The sequence below is a fragment of the Oncorhynchus tshawytscha genome, linkage group LG03 (genome assembly GCF_018296145.1).
Source record: "Oncorhynchus tshawytscha isolate Ot180627B linkage group LG03, Otsh_v2.0, whole genome shotgun sequence".
NCBI classification, from domain to species: Eukaryota; Metazoa; Chordata; class Actinopteri; order Salmoniformes; family Salmonidae; genus Oncorhynchus; species Oncorhynchus tshawytscha.
This window is the reverse complement of record NC_056431.1, coordinates 38,734,135-38,751,620: the sequence shown is the minus strand read 5'-3', so window position 1 is coordinate 38,751,620 and position 17,486 is coordinate 38,734,135. Positions and strand designations below refer to the sequence as shown.

The following is a 17,486-nucleotide window of genomic DNA, read 5'->3' as shown; positions in this document are numbered from 1 at the left end:
TCTTAAGGCTAAGTTCATCTTTAGAACCTTCGTAGGAGCATCGTTAAATCTCCGAGCTGTTTCCCAAAACCATCATTATTAACGTATCACTTGAAAACGCTTTTGCTCTAACGCCTGCCTCAGATCACTCGTAAGACCAGCTAACTGCATCGTCAGACCCTTTTTTGCCCTCCCGCGTCGCTTTATACACAGAATATCTCCGCTCAACATAAAATCACATGGTTTATCCGTCCACCGATAACTTCCGAACAAAGTTGACTACATGTCAGGGTTTACCAGAATTGGACCCAGAAGCAGACCAGGACAAGGTGAGTAAGAAGATGGTGAGTATTTATTAATTAATGAGAACGTGGAGGTAGATAGTTCCGGGTGGAGGAGCGGGCAGCGGAGGTGGGTTGATGGGAGTGGATAGGCAGATCCAATGGATAACAACACACTGGCGACGAGCAGACATGGATGGGGTATGAGTTCCGGGTGAATGGCTGTAGACAAAACAAACGGCGGTAAGTTAAAGGCAAGCAAGACGTACAAAACAATAAAACAAAACAAAACAAACTCTATAAACTGGAGGCTGGTTCGTGGGCACAACATACTGTTCATGGCTAACGATCCGGCAGGGAATGGATGTCAGGTCAGAGCTTTTGAAGGGGAGAGGTGATGATCAGGACAGGTGTGCAGATTACTGATGGGATACAGGTGCGGGTGAACATGATCTCCCAACAAGCTAATTCACCCGGCAACCAGACAGGGTGCGTTCCAGGACACCGGAAACACACTCCAGGACAGAAACACAGGCAAACACAGACTCAGGAAGCGGGATTCGTGACAGTACCCCCCCTCCGACGAACGCCACCGGGCGGACTACCTGGAGCGCCAGGGTGGAGGCGGTAGAAGTCACGAAGCAGATCGTCATCAAGGATCTGACGCCGAGGAATACAACTCCTCTCCTCTGGACCATATCCTTCCCAATCCACGAGATATTGGAAACCTCGACCCTGCCGTCTGGAATCCATTATGCGGCGTGTAGGCAGGACCACCTCCGATCATCCGAGGAGGAGGAGGACGAGGAGGAGGGGGCAACAGAGGACTGAGGAGAACCGGCTTGAGGCAGGAGACATGAAAGGTGGGGTGTACTCGAAGCGTTGCCGGCAATTTGAGTCGGACCACAACAGGGTTAATGATTCTCTCCACCACAAACGGACCAATGAACTTTGGTGACAGTTTCCTCGACTCAGTCCGTAGAGGGAGATCCCGTGTAGCCAACCAAACCTTATCTCCGATGGTATAAGCGGGAGCAGGAATACGGCGACGATTCGCCTGGATCTGATACCGGTCAGAAACTCTAAGGAGGACCTTCCTGGCCCGATGCCAGGTCAGGTGGCAACGACGAATGTGGGCCTGGACAGAAGGAACCGAAAGATCCCTCTCCTGAGAAGGAAACAAGGGAGGTTGGTATCCGTACAGGCATTGGAAGGGGGACATCCCAGTGGCAGATGAAGGAAGGGTATTATGGGCATACTCGACCCAGGGTAATTGAGATGACCAAGAGGTGGGATCAGAGGAGACAAGACAACGCAGCGTGGACTCCATCTTCTGGTTGGCTCTCTCCGCCTGACCATTAGATTGTGGGTGAAATCCAGAAGTGAGACTGACTGTAGCTCCAATGGCCAAACAGAAGGATCTCCAGACAGCAGAGGTAAACTGAGGACCACGGTCAGAAACAATGTCACTGGGCAATCCGTGAACCCTGAAAACCTCCCTAACCAGGATCTCGGACGTCTCCGTGGCAGATGGAAGCTTGGAGAGAGGAACAAAATGAGCAAACTTGCTGAATCTGTCCACAATGGTCAGAATGACCGTGTTCCCAACAGAAGGGGGCAATCCTGTGACAAAATCCAGGGCCAGATGCGACCAAGGTCGCCGAGGAATAGGTAGGGGGTGAATAAGCCCAGAGCTGTGCCGATTGGTACTTTTGTTCTGAGCACAAACAGGACATGCGGCAACAAACCTCCGGGTATCTTCTCCCATGGCAGGCCACCAAAATCGTCTGCGCAGTAGCGCCATAGTCCGAGCAACGCCAGGGTGACAAGCTATCTTCCTGGCGTGGGACCACTGAAGAACAGCAGAACGGACCGACTCAGGCACGAACAACCGACCGGGTGGACCGTTACCGGGGCCGGGCTGCGTCCGAAGGGCCGCCATCACATCCTCCTCAATCCTCCATGTAACGGCTCCCACGACAAGGTTCTGGGGAAGAATCGTCTCAGTCTTGGCCCCACTCTCATCCGTCTTGGAGAACATCCGGGACAAGGCGTCCGCTTTGCCGTTCTTCAACCCAGGTCGGAACGTCAGGGAAAAATTGAAGCGTCCAAAAAACAAAGCCCACCTGGCCTGACGGGAGTTGAGACGTTTAGCCGATTGCACGTAAGCCAGATTCTTGTGGTCAGTCCAGACCACAAACGGTTGCTCCGCTCCCTCCAACCAGTGACGCCACTCCTCCAAGGCAAGCTTCACAGTGAGAAGCTCCCGGTTACCCACATCGTAGTTTCTCTCAGCTGGTGAAAGACGACAAGAGTAGAAGGCGCAGGGATGGAGTTTACCGTCAGTGGAGCTACGCTGGGACAGGATGGCGCCCTCCCCCACATCAGACGCGTCCACCTCAACAACAAACTGACGGGAAGTGTCAGGTTGAGAGAGAATCGGCGCGTTGGTGAATCGGCTCTTCAAGTTCAGAAATGCTCGGTCTGCCACAGGAGTCCAACAGAAAATTCTGGTGCACGACGTCAGAGCAGTTAAAGGGGCGGCCACCCGGCTGTAATCATGGATAAACCTCCGATAGAAGTTCGCAAATCCCAGGAATCTCTGGAGCTGCAATCTCGTAGCGGGCCGGGCCCAATCCCGAACCGCCCAAACCTTCTCTTGGTCCATCTTGATCTCACCCCTGGAGATGATGTACCCGAGGAAGGATGTAGTGTGGGCGTGAAAATCACACTTCTCTGCCTTCACAAACAGACGGTTCTCCAATAACCGCTGCAGGACCTGCTTAACATGCTGGATGTGGCTGGAAAGCTCCTTGGAGAAAATCAGGATGTCATCCAGGTAAACGAACACAAACAGACCGATAATATCCCTCAGCACGTCATTCACCAAACCTTGGAACACTGCTGGAGCGTTGGAAAGTCCAAACGGCATCACCTGGTACTCGAAATGTCCCATAGGTGTATTGAATCCAGTCAACCACTCGTCCCCCTCTTTGATCCGAACCAGATGATACGCATTGCATGGATCAAGCTTCGTAAACACAGTAGCACCCTGTAAAGATTCGAAAGCGGAGCTCATCAAGGGCAAGGGGTACTTGTTCTTGACCGTAATATCATTCAACACCCGATAATCAATACACGGTCGAAGAGAGCCATCCTTCTTACTCACAAAAAAAATTCCAGCTCCCAGGGGTGATGACGAGGGACGAATGAGACCTGCAGCAAGAGACTCCTTTATGTAGGTCTCCAGGGCTTCCCGCTCAGGTCGAGAAATACTGTATAACCGTCCCTTGGGAAAGGCAGCTCCATGGAACAGCTTAATTGTACAATCATAAGGTCGGTGGGGAGGAAGTGACTGAGCTTTCTGCTTACTGAACACCTCACCCAACTCGTGATATGTTTCAGGAACCAGGGACAAATCAGGAGGAGCAGACTCACTGACCTGACTGGGGACAGCATGAGAACAGGCAGTCCTGAGGCAGTTAGCATGGCACGCAATGCTCCAACTAGTTACCTTACCAGTCACCCAATCGAACAAAGGATTGTGTTCTCTTAGCCAGGGGTATCCAAGAACCAGAGGAACATGGGGGGAAGGCAAAATGAAAAAAGAAATTACCTCTGAATGATTCCCCGACAACAACATCTTAACCGGTTCAGTCCTCATAGTGATCCGTGCCAGACTACTGCCGTTCAGAGTGGTTGCTTCAATGGCTTCCGGTAATTGCTCCTTGGAAAGCCCCAGCTGTTCCACTAAGTCGGCATCAATGAAGCTGTCATCGGCACCTGAATCGATGAAAGCGTTAATCGCTAAACTCTGATTCTTATTTATGAGGGTAGCAGGAAAACGAGGTCTGACAGGGCTCTTGAGAGGTTGAAACTGGCTCACTAACAAACCTCCCAAACGTAACGAGCCGAGCAGTTTAACGGGCGCTGAGGACAAACGGAGATGTAATGTCCCGAGCTACCACAGTAGAGGCAGCTGTTGGTCTCACGTCTACGTTGGCGCTCGTCCTTAGTTAACCCGTGCCGCCCCACTTGCATAGGTTCAGGATCTGGCGGCAGGACTCCTCCACTAATCCCGTGTGAGGGAAAATGGTCAACCCGTTCTGGTCCACTTCCTGACCCGAATGGTAACCGAGTCTCAGATTGATTAGATGGACACCACTGCTTCTCCCTCCTTCTCTCTCGGACTCTATTATCTACCCGAATAGCTAAGGTGACCAAACTATCTAGGTCACTAGGCTCTGGATAGGAGATCAGCTCGTCCTTGAGTTGCTCCGACAACCCCTGGTAAAAAACGCTTGTAGTGATTCCTCATTCCAACCACTCTCCACAGCCAATGTCCTGAATTCTATCACAAAGTCTGCCACACTGCGAGCTCCTTGGCGAAGAGAGAACAAACGTTTAGCTGCGTCCTTACCTCGGACTGGATGGTCAAAAAGCTTTCTCATCTCTGCCGTGAAACCCTGGTATGACGTCATGTATGTGTCCCGTCGTTCCCAAACAGCTGAAGGCCATTCCAGAGCTCTACCACGCAGCAGCTCAATAACAAAAGCTATCCTAGCCTTATCTGTGGCGTAAGAGTAGGGCTGCAGATCAAAAACTAACCCACACTGTAAAAGAAATGAACGGCATCCTCCCAGATCTCCCTCGTACTTCTCCGGTGTCGGAACCTTGGGCTCACAAATTATGCTTCAAATGAAAACGCATTATTAAAATATATTATACAGTGCCTTCAGAAAGTATTCACACCCATTGACTTTTTCCACATTTTTTTTGTGTGGCCTACACACAATATCCCATAATGTCAAAGAGGAATTATGTTTTCAAATATTTTACAGATGAATGAAAAATGAAAATCTGAAATGTCTTGAGTCAATACGTATTCAACCCCTTTGCCTAATAAATTCAGGAGTAAACGTTTGTGTGCAATAATAGTGTTTAACATGATTTTTGAACGATTACCTCATCTCTGTAACCCAAACATACAAATTATATGTAAGGTCCCTCAGTCGAGCAGTGATTTTCAAACACAGATTCAATCACAAAGACCAGGGAGGTTGTCCAATGCCTTGCAAAGAAGGGCACCTGGACACTGGATGGGGTATCAATGCATCCAGTTAGTGCACACACTGTAGGTAGAAAATCACTCAGAGATTTCACCATGAGGCCAATGGGGACTTTAAAACAGATACAGCGTGTAATGGCTGTGATAGGAGAAAACTGATGATGGCTTAACAACATTGTAGTTACTCCACAATACTAACCTAATTGACAGAGTGAAAAGAAGAAAGTCTGTACAGAATAAAATATTCCAAAACATGCATCGTGTTTACAACAAGGCACTAACTACTGCAAAATATGTGGCAAAGAAATTAACTTTTTGTCCAGAATATAAAGTGTTATGTTTGGTGGCTGCATCATGTTATGGGTATGCTTGTAATCGTTAAGGATTGGGGAGTTTTTCAGGATGAAAAAGACCCGGAACGGTGTTAAAAGTCAAAATCCTAGATGAAATTCTGGTTCAGTCTACTTTCCACCAGTCACTGGGAGATGAATTAACCTTTCAGGACAATAAACTAAAAGACAGTGAATGTTCCAGAGTGGCCGAGTTAAATTATTATGTTGTATGTTTTTTTAGGGGGTAGATCAGCTTTGATATTGTAGATAGATTGTGGCTTCTATCAATGTAATTGTCTGCAGTATTTCCAATCCCCCATATATATTTTCTTGTAAATATGTATATTATTTCAAATGTATAATAAATATATTTTTTTTATATCAATTAGTATATTTGAGTTTAATATTTGTTTTAATATTTGTTCTGTCTTTTCTGATGGATTAAACTGAAATTGTAACCAGCTTTCTATGGCTTGTTTTAAAAATAATTATATTTAGGATAGTATTTAATTTTTCAAATAACTGAAAGAAGAAAACATGAATCATCAGCGTACAATGACACCTTTGTTTTTTTAAGCCCTGGATATTGTAGTTGGATCTGATTTGAATAGCATTTCGATTGCCATAATAAATAGATATGCTGATAGTGGACAACCTTGTTTTACTCCTCTTGACAATTTAATACTTTCTGAGAAGTAGCCATTATTTACTGTTTTACACCTTTAAGAGATTCTCCACAATTAAAATAGTCCAGGCATTTTTATATAAATCCCAGTCGTACTTTATCAAAGGCCTTTTCAAAGTCTGCTATGACTGCCAGGCCTGGTTTCCCAGAATTGTCATCGTGTTCTATTGCTTCCAGTACTTGTCTTATATTATATATGAATAATATTAGGATTAGGATGATAATATCCAACAATACCTTTAATGAAGTGTTACAGATTTGACTCAAATCTACTTGAAAATCTATGGCAAGACCTGAAAATAGTTGTCCAGCAATGTTCAACAACCAATTTGTCAGCGCTTAAAGAATTTTGAAAATAATAATGGGCAAATGTTGCACGATCCAGGTGTGGAAAGCTCTAAGAGACTTACCCAGAAAGACTCACAGCTGTAATCGCTGCCAAAGGTGCTTCTACAAAGTATTGACTCAGGGGTGTGAATACGTATCTAAATGAGGTATTTCTGTATTTCATTTTCAATACATTAGCAAAAATGTTTAAAAATATTTTTGTAGATGGGTGAGAATTGTTTCTATTTGATCCATTTTGAATTCAGCCTATACCAACAAAATGTAGAATAATTCAAGGGGTATGAATATTTTCTGTAGGCCTTTTTCAATCATATTCAAATACATTTCATGTTCAATCAATTTAGTTATATTTTACTACTTGTAGGCTACTCTATTTAATTTGTCTCAATATATTTAATGATGTGCAGCCTAACATGTGCGCAATGATGTGCCAAATTAGTGGTTTAATGCATTTTTATTTCATTAGAGTAGGCCGCCTCAATATTTGCAGCAGTATGTGGTAATATCTCTCCAGGTGCTGATCCCTTGTCAGTACGGTGAAATAATTATAATGTTCAGGAAATATTTGAACAGAGAAAGCTGATCTGAGAGCAGCGCTCCCTTTCCTTAAATCCTATCAGTATCGACACATGTTCCAACGACGCACTGACCGACCATTCTCTCTGCATGGTGTATTGGGAAACGCGCGTTACATCTTCGGCCGTCGAAGGAAATATGCAGCGTTAAAACACTCGTAAGCCTAAGTTCCATCGCTATTGGCAAACTGGGCCCAGAACTGTAATCTGTTGGAGGAGAGTCACACAGAGATTCCATAGAGGGAAAAATACATGCTTTCATGGGAATTCCACCGAGACAGTGGCAGTTAAATGGGCTTTTTTAGTGTGTTGGTGTGTTTGTTATTTTTTAAACAAGGTATCACAAGGTGCGTTCTCTCACAGCTCTCTCTTCAATTACCACCTCGCCATCACACCGTTAACACTATCCAGAGGGGATCCTCCACACGGGGAGATGAAGAGAGAGAAAATGGAAAGAGTGAAAAAAGAAGAAGAGCAAGAGTAAAAAGGCAGCAAAATAAGTGTGTGCGTGTGTGTGTGCGTGTGCATATGTCTGTAAAAGTGTGTGTCAAGAAGAAACACAATGAGTGAGAATAAGACAGAGCTGACAACAAGTGACTAACATGTCAAGCGGTGAAGCAGCGAGCGTGGACACACACACACACACACGGCACATGATGATTACTATTACAGACACATTTTAAATCACATTTCGGGGGCCTACGTGCTGACTTTTATGAGACTGGAGGCAATTTACTACGGCACTTAAAAGGATACTTTAGGATTTCGGCATTGAAGCCCTTTACCCAGCTTCGTCCGTGTTGTATTGTGGAGGACGCACGGCTCTCGACCTTCGCCTCTCCCGAGTCCGTACGGAAGTTGCAGCGATGGGACAAGACTGTAACTACCAACTGAATACCACAAAATTGGGGAGAAAAAAAGGGTGGAGGAAGAAAAAAAAGAAAAGGGATGTAATTCTGAGCCACTCACTCTCCTGGCAACGCTCCTTGTTCTTAAGCAGCAGGAGTTTCTGCTCCCTCTGATGTTTCTCTATCTCTTGCTCTTGGCGGTGTCTCTCCATCTTCCTCTGGTGCTCCAGCAGCTCCTGCTGATGCTTCAGAGCCAGGAGGTCCTGCTGGTGCTGCAACACAACGTTACTACAAACTTTACTGCGATGTTGATACAACTGCCTGCTGATGGCACTGCTACAGGGCATCTGGTAGTGCATAGGAAATGGGGAGAGGGAGGAGAACAGTGATTGGGGAGAGAGATGGGGTAGATGGAGAGGGATGAAGGGACATGGGGGAGAAGAAGAGGGAGACGGAAGGGAGAGAGAGGGGAGACATGGTCACACATTGTCTGATATCACCTCATCTAGATAAACAAAAAACACACGGTTCTAAACACACACACACACAGACACACTTCCTTTCAATGGCAAAAATCTAACACCACTGGCTGACATCATTATCACTAGATTTCAACAGCAAGTGTCCCCTGCAGATTTCATATCAGCTGGGAAACACTCAAATTTCCAAAAATTGCATTCAGATGAGAAGTTGTGAGTGGAGGGAATTGTTCATAAATATTTATTTGGGGATGGGTAAACTTAGTTGTACCTGACCCTAACACTTTCTCACTAAATCATACTTAACAGAAGTCCACTGGCATGCTCTTATAATAAAAATGAGGTGCATCACAAGCAACACAGTTCTAGGATGCAGAGTCCCTGACGTCTATAGCCACTGTAAGTGTGGTGTAAGTTCAAATACTCCAAGTTCAAATACTCCATGGGGCTAACATTCAGATTTTTTTTGTGGACTCAAATTTATTGCAGTGTTGCGTAAATAATCCCCCTGAAAATGAAGTTTAGGGGCTCAATTCAATCCAACCCACAATGCAGTATTTACGCAGTAGCTCTTTTTCCAATGGTCAAATGAACTCACAGAATGGTCTTGGGTAATGTATAAAACCCACAACTACTTCCAGGATGACCCCTCTCACATGTCTGCTTTTACTTTTCAGAATTATAAGTGTGTGGGCATGGGATGAATATTGTAAATCAAAGATGTGAAAAAAAAGATATTGTGCCCCATGTGGGATTAGAACTCACAACTATTGAACTATGAGCCAACTGTTAGTGGACTGCACGACCAATCGGTCATACTGATCAGGGGAAAAACGAGTTGACATTACCAACATTGTCATCTACAGTACTAGTCAAAAGTTTGGACACTACTCATTCAAGGGCTTTTCTTTATTTGTACTATTTTTTACATTGTAGAATGACATCAAAACTAATAACACATATGGAATCATGTAGTAACCAAAAAAGCGTTAAACAAATCAAAAATCAAAATATATTTGTATATTCTTCAAGCTCAAATAAGCAAAGAAAAAAGACAGTCCATCATTACTTTAAGACATGTAGGTCAGTAAATCAGTAACATTTCAAGAACTTTGAATGTTTCTTCAAGTGCAGTCGCAAAATCCATCAAGCGCTATGATGAAACTGGCCGTCATGAGGACTGCCACAGGAAAGGAAGACCCAGATGTACCTCTGCTGCAGAGGATAATTTCATTAGGGTTACCAGCCTCAGAAATTGCAGCCCAAATAAATGCTTCACAGAGTTCAAGTAAAATACACATCTCAACATCAACTGTTCAGAGGAGACTGCGTGATGTATCAGATGATCTGGCCTCCACAATCACCCGACCTCAACCCAATTGAGATGGTTTAGGATGAGTGGGACAGCAGAGTGAAGGAAAAGCCCCCAACAAGTGCTCAGCATACGTGGGAACTCCTTCAAGACTGTTGGAAAAGCCTTCCAGATGATGCCATTTGAGAGAATGCCTGTGTGCAAAGCTGGCATCAAGGCAAAGGGTGACTACTTTGAAGAATCTAAAATAAAAATATATTTTGATTTGTTTAAAACTTTTTTGGTTACTACATGATTCCGTATGTGTTATTTCATAGTTTGATGTCTTCACTATTATTCTACAATGTAGAAATACTGTATTTCTTGTTACGATGGATGTAGCTACGAATATAAAAACATAATCCTCATAGCCTACATGTTTATTTTCTTCGTAAAAGCACATAGATGTGTATGAAAGGGTAAGCAAAAATGTCATCATATGCGGAAATGTGCCTTACTGTCTTTTGAATTTTGTGTAACGTCAATTGTCTAGTCAGAGAAGCATCATGGCACACTCCACTTACCAAGACCATTACCAAATAAGGCGCGCTGTCACCTGCATTTATAGTAAGCCTTGAGGTGGTACCACCCAGCACATCTAGAAGGGAGTGTATTTCATACCGAACCCCTCCCTTCTGAAGGTGCCTCTACATCACAATTTCAAATCAAATTGTATTTGTCACATGCGCCGAATACAACAGGTGTAGACCTTACAGTGAAATGCTTACTTACAAGCCCTTAACCAACGATGCAGTTTTAAGAAAATACCTAAAAAAATAGTTTAAAAAGTAAAAGATAAGAAAAACAAATCATTAAAAAGCAGCAGTAAATAACAATAGAAGGGCTATATACATTGGGCACCGGTGCAGAGTCAATGTGTCAATGTGCGGGGGCACCAGTGTTGAGGTATTTGAGATAATTATGTTCATGCAGGTAGGGTTGTTGAAGTGGCTATGCATAGACAATAACAGAGAGTAGCAGCAGCGTAGTGGGTGGGTGGGGGGTTTGCAAATAGTCTAGGTAGCCATTTGATTAGCTGTTCAGGAGTCTTATGGCTTGGGGGTAGAAGCTGTTTAGAAGCCTCTTGGACCTAGACTTGGCGCTCCGGTATGGCTTGCCGTGCGGTAGCAGAGAGAACAGTCTAGGACTAAGGTGGCTGGAGGCTTTGATGATTTAGGGCCTTTCTCTGACACCGCCTGGTATAGAGGTCCTGGATGGCAGGAAGCTTGGCCCCGGTGATGTACTGGGCCATATGCACTACCCTCTGTAGTGCCTTGCAGTCGGAGGCCGTGCAGTTAGCATACCAGGCAGTGATGCAACCCGTCAGGATGCTCTCGATGGTGCAGCGGTAAAATCTTTTGAGGATCTGAGGACCCATGACAAATCTTTTCAGTCTCCCGAGGGGGAATAGATTTTGCAGTGCCCTCTTCATGACTGTCTTGGTGTGCTTTGCCCATGTTAGTTTGTTGTTGATGTGGACGCCAAGGAACTTGAAGCTCTCAACCTGCCCCACTACAGCCCCGTCAATGAGAATGGGGGCGTGCTCGGTCCTCTTTTTCCTGTAGTCCACAATTCTCTCCTTTGTCTTGATCACATTGAGGGAGAGGTTGTTGTCCTGGCACCACATGGTCAGGTCTCTGACCTCCTCCCTATAGGCTGTCTCATCATTGCCGGTGATGAGGTCTACCACTGTTGTGTCATCAGCAAACTTTATGATGGTGTTGGAGTCGTGCCTGGCCGTGCAGTATGAGTGAACAGGGAGTACAGAAGGGGACTGAGCACGCACCCCTGAGGGGCACCCGTGTTGAGGATCAGCGTGGCGGATGTGTTGTTACCTACCCTTACCACCTGGGGGCGGCCCGTCAGGAAGTCTAGGATGAAGTTGCAGAGGAAGCTATTAAGTCCCAGGGTCCTTAGCTTAGTGATGAGCTTTGAGGGAACTATGGTGTTGAACGCTGAGCTGTAGTCAACTGTCGTCAACTTCTCAAATAGGTGTTCCTTTTGTCCAGGTGGGAAAAGGCAGTGCGGCGTGCAATAGAGATTGCGTCATCTGTGTATCTGTTGTTGCGGTATGCACATTAGGGTGGGTCTAGGTTTTATGGGATAATGGTGTTGATGTGAGCCATAAACAGCCTTTCAAAGCATTTCATGGCTACAGACGTGAGTGCTAAGGGGCGGTAGTCATTTAAGCAGGTTACCTTAGGTTTCTTGGACACAGGGATTATGGTGGTCTGCTTGAAACATGTTGGTATTACATACTCGGACAGGGAGAGGTTGAAAATGTCAGTGAAGACACTTGCCAGTTGGTCAGTGCATGCTAGGAGTACACGTCCTGGTAATCCATCTGACCCAGTGGCCTTGTGAATGTTGATCTGTTTAAAGGTCTTACTCACATTGGCTGCGGAGAGAGTGATCACACAGTCATTCGAAACAGTTGGTGCTCTCATGTATGTTTTAGTGTTACTTGCTTCGAAGCGAGCATAGAAGTTATTTAGCTTGTCTGGCAGGCTTGTGTCACTGGGCAGCTCTTGGCTGTGCTTCCCTTTGTAGTCTGTAATAGTTTGCAAGCACTGCCACATCCAACGAGCGTTGGAGCCGATGTAGTACAATTTGATCTTAGTCCTGTATTAACGCTTTGCCTGTTTCATGATTCTTTTGAGGACATAGCGGGATTTCTTATAAGCTTCCGGGTTAGAGTCCCGCTCCTTGAAAGCGGCAGCTCTACCCTTTAGCTCAGTGCGAATGTTGCCTGTAGTCCATGGCTTCTGGTTGGGGTATGTACGTACAGTCACTGTGGCGACAACCTAAATTCACTTATTGACAAAGCAAGTGACTGATGTGGTGTACTACTCAATGCTATTCGGAAGAATCCTGGAACATATTCCAGTCTGTGCTAGCAAAACAGTCCTGTAGTTTACATCTGCTTCATCTGACCACTTTTTTTATAGACCGAGTCACTGGTGCTTCCTGCTTTAATTCAATGGTAGAGTTTATCTAAAAGTAGTAAAAATATATCACTTTTGCAACAAGCTGTCAAAATGAAGACCAGAATTGACTTGTTTCACTATAACTAAGACTTTTTTAAATGAAAGTTACCCTTTAAGAAGTCGTCAAGAGTGAGACTAAATGCCTAAATGACTGAATGATAAAAGCCTCACTATGGAGAGTGTTTGCATAATTTCAACAAGTACAGGTGGGTGTTGACTGGAACAGAGCAAAATAGAAAACAGTCAGCATGCTGTCAAGGCATAATGTAGAGATAGTGATGTGCCAATCACTGTGCATCCCACCCTACCTGGTGCTGAAGCCCACTGGCTGCTGTGACTGGAGCTTTCAGACAGAGTTATTTTTAGCCTGGGCTGCCTCGCTCCCATTGCCTGATTGAGGCTGCGGCCCGTGGCAACACCGTGGAGGCCTGTTTGCAAAGCGAGCAGTTTCTCTCACTGTCACACACACACACATATGCGCTGGTACACATGCATACACAGTTTCCCAAGGACGGGGTTCCTATTAAGATCAGAAAAGCAGCCCAACGTAACCGGCAGATCCAGTTACATCACACACACGCATGCGCTAGTGAAGCGCGGGTTGACTCATAATCCGCAGTCCCCGCGGTTATATCCACAGGGCGGGTGGGTTTTGGGTCATGAAATATTGTGTGGACGAAGGGCGGGCGGGCAGGTGGAATAAAGAGAAAACCATGCATTAAAAATCCATAAATATACTGTATGATTCTTGTGCAATTCATATCTATAGGCTAGATAGAGGTTTTTCTTTCATTATATTTATCTGCCGTTTGAGACTAACAAGACGGGGACTTCAAATATGGCACGTCAAGGGAATTGTAGCCTACTGTTCAGATGGGTTACAAGGAATATTAACTGAAATCTGGACACTGACTGTAGGTTTATAACCTCTCACATGTAGAGTAATTAAGCACTTATTGCGGTAGAACGATACACCAAATGTAGATTTTGGACTCTGGAACAGGAGTGGAGAAATATTATATATTTCAGCATCTTGAGAGAATGAATGATTGGTTAGGGACCGTCTGTAAAGGTGCCCTCTTTATCAGCATCGTAAAAGCTGAGAGTATTTTAACCACATAAAATATGCATCCAAGCCAAACTTAAGTCTCATCAGAAACATGTTGGGTTGTTTTCACAGCTTGTAATTAACTTAACAACGGTCAAACTAATGTCATTTGGTCATTTTGCATGGAAAATCTTTGCATTTTCTCCCCGCTCCCTAAACATCTTTACTGCTGGAGAGAAGCAGAGATGAAAGAGAAAACTTTACCAATGTCAACTAGAATGAAGCATTCATTCGATTGATGTATGACATATTGTGTGGTGAGCAAGGGTTTATTTAGTCTTCTAGTTGCGACAAGTACTGTCAGAAGAGAAGCTTCATTGTATTTAATTATAGACAAGTTGACTAACAAAATGTAGTAAATTATAAGCAGTAACAAAGACCTATCTGAATTAGGCAACAACAACAAAAAATCCCACACCCACTGTCAACAAAATCTCTGACTGTACGCTACAGCGTATTTTCTATATTTGCGAGTTAGGGTTGGGTGCTGGCCTCAGATCACTTTATCACTTGTAGTCGGGTGATTGGGGATGGGTTAGTAGAAATTGTGGGCGGGTGTGGGTGAACAAACAGCTGACCCACTTATCACTAGCATGCACAGGCATAGGCACACAAACGCACACACGCATACATGCATGTCCTCTCCTACACCCATCCCCTCTGTCCTTACCACATTCTGTTGAGCCAAGTCCCTGTTGCAATGAAAATCTTTCTGCAGAAATCCAGACAGCCCTCGAGCAAAGGGGAAGGAGGGATGGAGAGATGGAGGGAGGGGGAATAGCAGCGGGTGATGGGGGGGTAAGATTGGGATGAGGGGTCGAATAAGTTGCGTGGTGAGGAGAGATCACTAAAAAGATGGAGAGGAGAGGACACACACACACACCTTAACATGCTCCTGTAGCTGGGCCTCGTGCTGGCGTGAGAGCTGCTCATGTTGCCGCTGGAACTCAGCGATGAGCACCTGTCTCTGGATCTGCTGTTTGTGTTTGAGGGCCAGCAACTCCTGCTGCAGCTGCTGCTCCCGCTGACCTGGGACCTGTCCTTGGTGGCACTGGTCATCTGGTCGTGGTGCTAGGCCAAAGGGCTGGTCCAGGCGCAGGTCCATGGGAATGGCAGCCGGGGGCACCTGCAAGGGCAGTGCCATGCTCACGTCGACTGGGGAGAGAAAGTGGGGGTTACCGACATTTTCCATGGCTGTTGTTCCTTTATGACGTAGGATTCAATCAAAAACGAGAGGACACAGTAGCCTTTCCCAAGGCTCTTTCTCAGACACACAAACTTACAGGTCCAATCGGAGCCCATTCATTGAATGACCCATAGAATAGAATATCTCCCTGACCTAATTTAATAATGCTCAGCTTTGGCAAAAGGCTAATGAGTCTTCATTGTAGGTCTACACGGCACAGATGATACTCTAACGACGGCTTTTTGTTACACACTATGGTGTTTGATGTAGAGTGTGGCGGTAGGAGTTGTACCATGATGGGAGTTGTGTGATGTTGGGATTGACAATAGGCTGCAAACAAAAGGAAAAAAGTACTGACAGCTACATCTATGTGTGTGTGTGTGTGTGTGTGTGTGTGTGTGTGTGTGTGTGTGTGTGTGTACGTGCCAGCATTGCCACAATATGTGTGGACCAGGAACAGGGTGCAGTATGCTCACGTTTGAGAGGAGTGGTGTGTGTGTGTCTGTGTGCTTCTCCATGTGTGTGCATCTCAAAAAGGATCCCCACTCATTCCGACTGTACCAGCTCACAGCGGGGCACTCATCTCAAAGAGGAGAATTTCACGAGTTCAAGAGTAGAGTGCAGCACTACAATGACACTGGCCAGAAGAGTGAGTTTAGGTGGGGTTTAGGGCCAAACAAAAGAGGTCCTCCTCAAAATGTCACAGAGTTTATCAATACAGAGAAGAGAAAAACCTGCCACTCTCATCATGGAATAGGGTAACGATCATCTCTGTGACGCCATGGGTTTTGGGGGTGGAGGCTATGAGGGATATGGGCACAAAGGGGGCATTGAGAGTGTATTGAGAGGAGGGAGGAGGAAATGCTCTTCTGGGCAGGACACAGCGCTGGAGTGAATAACTTCCAGTGTGGTTAGTTTTTGAACAAGTAGATAAGCACTTTTTCAGCTGTGGCCTCATTGCTTGAATTGGAGACAAAGACCCTGTTTCGTAACACATACGCCACACGACGTACACACATGCCAAACCCTGAACCAAAGTTCTCAATTAATTTGTTAACAAGTTAGTGGTAGAAAGTTGGTAGTACAACAGTGTTTCTATGTTTTGCTGGTACAACAAGTGAAACCTAGTTTTGATATGTTTTACAGCTTCAATTCAAACATACAGTAGCTTCATTCCTCTACAGCTAGTATTCCCCAGGAGTACGCTCAATGCCGTTGGGGGTACGCCAAATATATTTAAAAAAAGTTTTTTAGTAGCCTCGTTTCACTGGCAAAAATCAAATTAAACCATCTAGTGTTCAGCGAAATAACAACACAATGTCAAATACAGGTAGCCTCGTCAAATACTTAACATCTAATCACATTAACCACTCTCCGGTCACAACTTGTAGACTTGTTTACGTGCTGCTGTGCAGTTTGTTGCTAACCTTACTTTGCTATCTGCCAACTTTACGCTTTTTACTTTTTAATTACCGTTTTATATTTTTATTATTTCCCCTCGCTCGACTTTTTTCATTAAACTTTTCACCCCGGACGCTTTATCTGGACATGGTTCATAAGGAACTCCACCAGCCGAAGCTAAGTAGTAACATTAACATGATGCCTTCTAATTGCCGTCGCTGTACTCATAATATACAAGAAAACGATCGCCTTATGGCAAGGATAGCCATGCTGCAAGCCCAGCTTCAGACGCAATCGTTAGGCAAGGGTAATTTAAGTGTAGGAAAGGATGAAACCGCATCTGTGCCACCAATAAGTACAGATAGTAGTATAAATCCCTCGCACAGTCCCCGCAACCTGACAATTTTCTCATGGCTTCTGGAAGGAAATGCTGTAGGAATGCTCAACCGGTGTCGCTAATTCAGCCGACACGAACTTTCAACCGGTTCTCCCCATTAAGCAACTGGTCGGAGTCAGAGGCCGAGCCATCTTTGGTCTCTCCTTCTCCCATTAGCTCTGACAAATTGAAAACCCTAGTCATTGGCGACTCCATTGCCAGGAGTATTAAACTTAAAACGAATCATCTAGCGATCATACACTGTTTCCCAGGGGGCTGGGCTACGGACGTTAAGGCTAATCTGAAGATGGTACTGACTAAGGCTAAAACTGGTGAGTGTAGAGAATATAGGAATAGTGTTATCCACGTCGGCACAAACGATGTTAGGTTGAAACAGTCAGAGGTTACCAAGCGCAACATAGCTTCAGCGTGTAAATCAGAAAGAAGAAAGATGTGTTGGCATCGCGTAATTGTCTCTGGCC

At 45.1% G+C, this 17,486-nt stretch overlaps 1 protein-coding gene across 4 annotated transcripts in view; it reads right to left on the bottom strand.

Annotated features, from left to right (window-relative positions):
- The window catches only part of LOC112235135 (histone deacetylase 4-like), a 162,822-nt gene that overhangs the window by 84,213 nt on the left and 61,123 nt on the right, over positions 1-17,486 (bottom strand). For all 4 annotated transcript variants that reach the window (XM_042315388.1, XM_024403530.2, XM_042315400.1 and 1 more), the window contains exons 2-3: positions 14,925-15,196; positions 8,238-8,388 (exon numbers count right to left, since the gene is read on the bottom strand). In XM_042315388.1, the coding sequence (XP_042171322.1) occupies positions 8,238-8,388; positions 14,925-15,196 (423 nt within the window). The remainder of the gene's footprint in view (positions 1-8,237; positions 8,389-14,924; positions 15,197-17,486) is intronic.